At 29.6% G+C, this 8,343-nt stretch overlaps 1 protein-coding gene across 2 annotated transcripts; it reads left to right on the forward strand.

Moving 5' to 3' along the window:
* The first annotated feature begins 3,882 nt into the window (after window positions 1–3,882).
* On the forward strand, window positions 3,883–5,436 carry LOC120079073 (transcription factor MYB59-like). 2 transcript variants are annotated; one of them, XM_039033265.2, is made up of 3 exons: window positions 3,883–4,040; window positions 4,287–4,416; window positions 4,952–5,436. In XM_039033265.2, exons 1-3 carry the CDS (start codon window positions 3,917–3,919, stop codon window positions 5,298–5,300), a joined length of 603 nt encoding a protein of 200 aa, XP_038889193.1. In that variant the 5' UTR covers window positions 3,883–3,916; the 3' UTR covers window positions 5,301–5,436. The 2 variants fall into 2 exon arrangements, with proteins under 2 accessions (XP_038889193.1, XP_090170993.1); XM_090314867.1 differs by having other exon boundaries at window positions 4,287–4,409; window positions 5,176–5,436.
* The last annotated feature ends 2,907 nt before the right edge of the window (window positions 5,437–8,343 follow it).

Below are 8,343 nucleotides of genomic sequence, written 5' to 3' on the forward strand. Positions count from 1 at the left end.
AGCTTTTGACCCAGCCGTTATTACGAACAACTTGACTTGCTAATTATGGTTATATCGAGAGGACATAAATATATCTACACTGAGGGGAATGCAACTATTGGGCTTTAGTGGAGTGACCCGGTAATTAATGAATGTTGGTTAATTAGGTTAAAGAGTTTAGTTGGTTAATCTTAGATCGTTGGAGCCTATGATCTGTAGGTCCATTAGGTCCCCTTACTAGTTCAAAAATGACTAAACCTTAGAATAGCGTGATGAGAGAATTCGAAACGTTCAAATTCGAATTAAGGGAATCAGTAATTATATATGATATAATTACACGTTCAATTATCTTATTAAATGAAATTGGAGAATTAGATAATGTTTAAGTATGATTTAAATATTTAATTACATGAATAAGGATTCATGTTTGTGGAATTGGTGATTTAGTAATTTAATATTGGATATTAAATTATTAATTAATTAAATCATTTAATTAATTATTTAAATTAATTTAAAAATTGTAATTCCAAAATTACATTGATTTTAATGTAAAATCAATTTAGAAAATGAATTTTATATGGTATTAATTATTGAATTAATACATTAGAAAATTGGTTTTTCTTTTTAATTTCTAGATTCAGTTTTAATTTAAAATGAAAAACAAAACCATGGTGGGTTTCTCCCACATTTTGACACCATATAATTCTACTTTCTTAATTAGTATTTGGTGTCAAATTCTCATAACTTTGAAGGAGATGTTGATGCTAAATAAAAATCAACTCATTTCTGCTGAGATGAGGTTATGCAACTTGAGATTGAAGAGAGAAGAGGCTCTCTCTTGTTCTTGATCTCAAACTAGAAATTTGAAGGAACTTTTATTCAAGAGTACTTACGAGTGAAAGCAGATCTTTCCAATTCACTGTGACAGAATTACCACATGTACATTCAAACATACTAAAATGCAATCATAATGCTAAAGAAATCGAGAGATCATACTAGTTGAAGACTTCTTCTTCACAGCAAATCTAAAATCCAATCGTCTACCTCGAACAGTCTCCACACGAACAGAAGGAAACGGAGATGACACCACCACTCAGAGCCCTCAGTATTCTTGGAGTGAGAATCCAAAGGGTGGACTTTGTTTGGATTTGGTAGAGGAAAAGAGGAAAAGAGGAAGAGAGATCGTATACAACAACAAAGCAAATGGGAGATAAGCTCGTCTATCGTATAGACAAAATTTTTTATCGTTTAAGTGAAGTATACGATTGTGTAGGAAAAAGGTAAGCGATCGTCTACGTCTAAACGATATGTAGGAAAAAGTTAAGCGATCGTCTAAACGATCTGTAGGAAAAAGGTAAGCGATCATCTATATGATCGTGTAGAAAAAAAAACTAAGCGATCATCTATATGATCGTATAGAAAAAAAAACTAATCAATCATCTATATGATCGTGTAGAAAAAAACAGATGAGAAGATTATTAGCTAAAGAAAATGTGTACATAAATTAAGTTATTTTTCGTTGTGAAAGGATTATACTTCCACCACCAACACACTTTCAACTTATATGTAGTATGCTTTGGTATTTATACCCTTTAGGCATTGCTAAATTTTCCAATGTGGGACAAAACTCTCTCACTCTCTTAACTTTTGTTATGGGCCTAAGCCAAAAGTCATTTCCAACATTTACAAAGTGGCTCAATCAATTGTTCTTGTTGTCTCATCCTCCTTTATCCTCCAAATGAATAAGATGTGGAATTCATTGTGGTATCTACCTATGGAGAGTCTCTCTTAACACGCTTCCCGCATGTGAGATTCTTGCAAGTCGCCAGATTTTGCTCAACAGAATATATAGTTTGTGTCATCAGGATTATGAAACCAATATTCATGATTTGTGGTATTGTAAGGGAAGTAAAATCACTTGGTCTTCTTGGACCCCTAGTCTACTCCTTTCTCATTACTATTATATTAATTTTGCCTCTTTTTTAGAGCGTTCGAGCATCTTAACTCTCAAGATCTTAGGATTTTTTCCTTTTATTATATCTTCAATCTGACACCACTAAAACTATTTGGTGTTTTATTTCATTACATTCTCTATACCATATAGTTATTTCTCTACTTTTCTTTGTATGAAAAAAAAATACCATATTATTATACATATCTTTCCAAAAGAATCTATCAAACTCAAATCAAAATAATCTAAGGGGCCATTGCCACTCATATTATCTCAAATGATCTCCAAATTCTCACACTTATCTTTTTGGCTTCCTTTAAATAGAATATAATGTTATCATCACTACCTATAAATAGATGCATATTACCACAAATAAACTAATGGGAAAAGAATAATTTAGCCAATTAAGCAATGCCCAAGCACTAAAAAAAGGTTGTTTCTCTATTCAACACACAATTGAAAGGCCAGCTGTTAGCAAGCTAACTAATGGAATTTGGCCTTCTTGTGCACAATATTTTATGTGCTCCATTGCCATAATTAGTACCCTAAGAACCAGAACTTTCTTTTGTGCTTATAAAATAAGGTCCTTTAATTTCTTGAAAAAGAAAGAATCTTCAAGGGATTATATATATATCGTGCATCAAAATCAAACATAACAGTTGGTGCAATTCTATTGGATTGGAAGCTATTTTCAGTGAAACATCAACAACCCACTTTGCCATTTTTGTGGTTGAATTTAAACTAAAAATGGATTTGTGCTGTCATTTACCTTTTTTATGAGACCCACAAAAGTACAATTATTTAAGTTAGTGCCTTTATTAGCAAATTAAGCTCACATTAATTTCAAGAGAGAATGTAATTTTTTTTTCCATTATGTGTGAATGTGTTTGAATGAATTTGCATTTTTGTTTGTTTCTTCCCCTTTGAAATTTGGTTAAGATTTAATGTGATTTTGCAATCCCATTAGTTTTAGCCCTTTTTATAATAAAAACTAAAAACGAATTTGTTAGAGTCCATTTAGTAACCATTTGTTTTTTTTTTTTTTTCTTAAAATTAAGTCTATTTTATCTACATTTCTTACCATGATTTACATCATTCTTAAGTACAGTAGTTGAATTCTTACCCAAATTCTAAAAACAAAAACAACCTTTTTGAAAGCTACTTTTTTAGTTCTCAAAATTTGACTTGATTTTTTAAACTATGTGTGAAAAGTAGATAAGAAAAGAAAAAATTTAAGGTGGAAGTAGTGTCCATAGACTTAATTTTCACCCTAATTTTTAAAAATAAAAATAAAAATAAAATGATTACAAAACGAGACTTAGCATGCAAGACAGATTTCAATCAAAATGTGACATGAAATTGTGGAAAACATTCTTACTTAATATAACAACTTGTATTTAAAGACTTAATAAATCTACTTTATTTTTAATATTATTCATCTCAAATAAAATACATATACTAACACAAAAACAAGAAAATAAACTATGTCATACATCTATCATATATTTTTTTTTATAATCACCTTTAATTTAAATTATTCCTCATCTCAAATGTTAGACCATGTTAAATAACATAATAGACTCAAAAATTTTAAACTTGGACCAAACATATAAATTATAGTATCTCTTGAATATGTAGTACTTCCAATATATATTTAAGTGATCTTCCATATGGATATGTATTTTTCTTTCTAATTAAGACCATGTCTTCACTTACACCATCATAATAATCATTTTCTTTACTAATTTAAAACTAAACTATATAAAATATTTTTAATTTTGTTTTGGAAAACACAAGGAACCCACACATGTTAGATTCTAATTGGGTGATAAAAAGATACAAATATAATAATAATAATAATAATAATATATTTGTAGACAAGCCTAGGAGAGAAGAATGACAAATTTGGATTATATTAAAACTCCTCTTTTATATATATATATAAATAGAAGTTAAAAGGCAAGAAGAAGACACACATGAATAAAAATGGATGGAAAAGAAGTACAAGAATGGAGGAAGGGACCTTGGACTGTTGAGGAAGACAAGTTGTTGTGTGAATATGTGAAGGTGCATGGGGAAGGAAGGTGGACTTCTGTTGCCATTGGTTCAGGTAAAAATTCTTTTTTTTTTCTTCGTCAGTTATGATTTTAATGAGCCAACATGTTTTGTTTTGTTTTTGCGTTATAATGTCTTAATCAGTTGAACTATATTCAAGTAAGTTTGATTTTTATAATTGGCTACGTCGAGAAATATATTAAATGAGTATATGTTTATTAAACTATGCTTAGATTAGGTGAAATTTTATATATATACGTTAGACTATAATAACGTAAAGTAATTTGATTTATTTTTACAGGATTGAATAGGACGGGAAAAAGTTGTAGATTGAGATGGGTGAATTATCTTAGACCTGGTCTCAAGAGAGGTCATTTCACTCCTCAAGAGGAAGGCATTGTCATAGAACTTCATGCTCTTTGGGGTAACAAGTAAAGATCTCTCTCCTTGCCTATCTCAAATCTCTTCGATAATCATTAAAGTCCCGTTTGGTAACCATTTTGTATTTGTGTTTTTTAAAATGAAGCCCATTTTCTCTCCTTTTTTTTTTTTTTTACAGTGATTTGCATTTTTCTTAAGTAGAATGGTTGAATTCTTAGCCAAAATCCAAAAATAAAAGTAGATTTCTAAAAATTTGTTAAAAGTAAATGACAAATGAAGAAATTTGTAGGTGGAAGTAGCATCTATAGACATAATTTTCAAACGAAAAATCAAGAATCAAGTGATTACCAAACGGGACTTTGTTTTTTGTTTTTTAAATTTATAAAAAAATAAAAAATTTATTAACATTTAGATGTTTCTCTAATAAAGATAAAAATTGTATATATACAACAAAGAAATTGAGAGAAAATTACGAACATAAATTTCAAAATTCTAAATTCTAAAATATGAAATAATGTTGTTATCGAAGAAGATCATTTAAGTATTATTATTCTTTGTCTACCCAATTTTAAATATTCTTTATAGATGGTCAACCATAGCGAGATATTTACCAGGAAGAACAGACAATGAAATAAAAAACTATTGGAGAACCCATTTTAAGAAGATGAAGCCAAAAAGAAAGGCTGAAATAATTGCCCCAAAAACAGACAATAACAAAACATTGCCACCAATTACTACCTCTGAAGAACATGTGAAGGAGCTGATGAAACCATATGAAAGAGACAATGACTTAGCCATGCTTTTCACAGAGCCAGCAGCCATGGAGGATGAACAAAGCTACTTGTCGATGGTGTATCAAGATTTTGTGATCGTCGCCGACGCCGTGGAGGAGGAGGAGAGCTTATGGGGTGGCCTTTGGGAGGTTTCAGAATGATATCATATGACCAAACTATTGTTGGGAGAATGTGGAAGCATGAAACTTTGTCTTTGTTCTTCAATCTTGAGCTTTCTTTCTTTGAAAAGTATATCAATTTTTATTAAAAATCTAATGCAAGTCTCAAAAGCTACAACCTTTGAATCATTAGAATGATGCTCTAACCAACTAAGCTAATGGGCGAGTTGGCTTATTAAATTCTCATTATAATGTAATTAATACTTTTTATATATTACAAAACTTTACATTTTAAAAAACTCATTTCAATTTGTAACTTTTTATAAACTTAGAAATTGAAAAAATGGCCCAGGCATATCTTGAACCAAAGAATTCACATTATTAGCATGACGCTCTAACCAACTAAACTAATAAGCTTATTAACTTTGCCTACTGGCTTTGTAATACTTCTAGTGTACTATAGTACTTTACATTTTAACAAAATCATTTCAATTTGTAACTTATAATAAACTAAGAAATTGAAAAAACATGGTCCATGTTGATCTCGAACCTACGACTTCGCATTATTAGCACGACGCTCTAACCAATTGAGCTAATAAGCCTATTGGCTTTATAAAACTTCTAGTGTAGCACTCTAACTAACTAAGTTAATAAGCCTATTGGCTTTGTAATACTTCTAGTGTACCACAGAACCTTACATTTTAACAAAATCATTTCAAGTTATAACTTCTAATAAACTAAGAAATTGAAAGAAAAAAAAAATAGTCCATGCAAATCTCGAGCCTACAACGTAGGCATTTATGATATAATACTTTTTGTGTATCACCATTTGGTAAACAAAATCATTTCAATTTGTAACTTCTAATAAATTAAGAAATTGGAGAAAAATGGCTTATGTAGGTCTCGAATTTGCAGCAATAAGCATATTGGCTTACCATTTTAAAAAAATCATTTCAATTTGTAACTTCAAATAAACTAAGAAACTAGAAGAAATTGATCATGCAGGTTTTGAACCTGCGACCTTCACATTATTAACACGACATTCTAACCAACTGAGCTAATAAGCCTATTGGCTTTGTAAAACTTCTAGTGTAGCGATCTAACCAATTGAGCTAATAAGCCTATTGGCTTTGTAATACTTCTAGTGTACTACAGAGCTTTACATTTTAACAAAATCATTTCAATTTATAACTTCTAATAAACTAAGAAATTGAAAAAAAAAAATAGTCCATGCAAATTTCGGGCCTATAACCTATGCATTTATAATATAATACTTTTTGTGTATTACCATTTTAAAAAAATCATTCAATTTGTAACTTCTAATAAACTAAGAAATTTGAAAAAAAAATAGCTCATGCGGGTCTCAAACTTGCGACCTTCGCGCCATTAGCACGACGCTCTAACCAACTGAGATAATAAGCCTATTGGCTTCATAAAACATCTAGTATATCACTCTAACCAACTAAGCTATAAACCTATTGGCTTTGTAATACTTCTAGTGTACTACATAACCTTACATTTTAACAAAATCATTTCAAGTTATAACTTCTAATAAACTAAGAAATTGAAAAAAAAAAAAAATAAGTCCATGCAAATCTCGAGCCTACAACGTAGGCATTTATAATATAATACTTTTTGTTTATTACCATTTGGTAAACAAAATCATTTCAATTTGTAACTTCTAATAAATTAAGAAATTGGAGAAAAATGGCTCATGCAGGTATCGAATTTGCAGCCTTCGCGTTATTAACACGGTGCTCTAACCAACTGAGCTAATAAGCATATTGGCTTACCATTTTAATAAAATCATTTCAATTTGTAACTTCAAATAAACTAAGAAACTAGAAGAAAATGGCTCATGCAGGTCTCAAACCAGCGACCTTCGGGTTATTAGCACGACGCTCTAACCAACTGAGCTAATAATCTATTGGCTTTGTATAACTTCTAGTGTAGCACTCTAACCAACTAAACTAATAAGCATATTCGCTTTGTAATACTTCTAGTGTACTACATAATTTTACATTTTAACAAAATCATTTCAATTTATAACTTCTAATAAACTAAGAAATTGGAAAAAAAATAGTTTTTGCAAATCTCGAGCCTACAACCTATACATTTATAATATAATACTTTTTGTGCATTACCATTTTAACAAAATCATTTCAATTTGTAATTTCTAATAAATTACGAAATTGGAGAAAAATGGAACATGCAGGTCTGTAAAACTTCTAGTCTAGCACTCTAACCAACTAATAAATTTATTGACTTTGTAATACTTCTAGTGTACTACATAATTTTATATTTTAACGAAATCATTTCAATTTATAACTTCTAATAAACTAAGAAATTGAAAAAAAGAAAAATAGTCCATGCAAATCTCGAGCCTACAACCTATGCATTTATAATATAATACTTTTTGTGTATTACCATTTTAACAAAATCATTTCAATTTGTAACTTCTAATAAACTAAAAAATTGGAAAAAAAATGGCTCATTCAAGTTTTGAATCTACGACCTTTGCTTTATTAGCATGATGCTTTAACCAACTAAGCTAATAAACCTATTGGCTTTGTAATACTTCTAGTGTACAAACTTTACATTTTAACAAAATTATTTCAATTTATAACTTTTAATAAACTAAGAAAATGAAGGGAAAAAAATAGTCCATGCAAATCTCGAACCTACAACCTATGCATTTATAATATAATACTTTATTAGAAAAATATGGCTCATGCAAGTCTCAAACCTGTGACCTTCATATTATTAGCACGACACTCTAACCAACTGAGCTAATAGGTTTGTTGGCTTGTTTAGCCTCTCACATTTTAATATAATATTTTTGTATATTACAAAACTTCACATTTTAACCAAATCATTTCAATTTGTAATTTCTAATCAACTAAGAAATTGAAAAAAATAATCCATGCAGGTCTCGAACCTACGACCTTCGCGTTATTAGCACGACGCTCTAACCAGCCTCTCACATTAGAGTGTAATATTTTTTTTATATGTTACAAACCTTTACATTTTAACAAAATCATTTCAATTTGTAACTTCTAATCAACTAAGAAATTGAAAAAAATAA

This window comes from Benincasa hispida, chromosome 6 (assembly GCF_027475165.1).
Source record: "Benincasa hispida cultivar pf3 chromosome 6, pf3_genome.v1.1, whole genome shotgun sequence".
Taxonomy (NCBI): Eukaryota; Viridiplantae; Streptophyta; class Magnoliopsida; order Cucurbitales; family Cucurbitaceae; genus Benincasa; species Benincasa hispida.

Excerpts from the sequence above, each read along its gene's own strand:
- LOC120079073 (XM_039033265.2), top strand. The coding sequence starts at position 3,917 with ATGGATGGAAAAGAAGTACAAGAATGGAGGAAGGGACCTTGGACTGTT. Across the intron at positions 4,041-4,286 it reads TTCTGTTGCCATTGGTTCAG|GATTGAATAGGACGGGAAAA; the intron begins GTAAAAATTCTT and ends TTATTTTTACAG. Across the intron at positions 4,417-4,951 it reads CATGCTCTTTGGGGTAACAA|ATGGTCAACCATAGCGAGAT; the intron begins GTAAAGATCTCT and ends TATTCTTTATAG.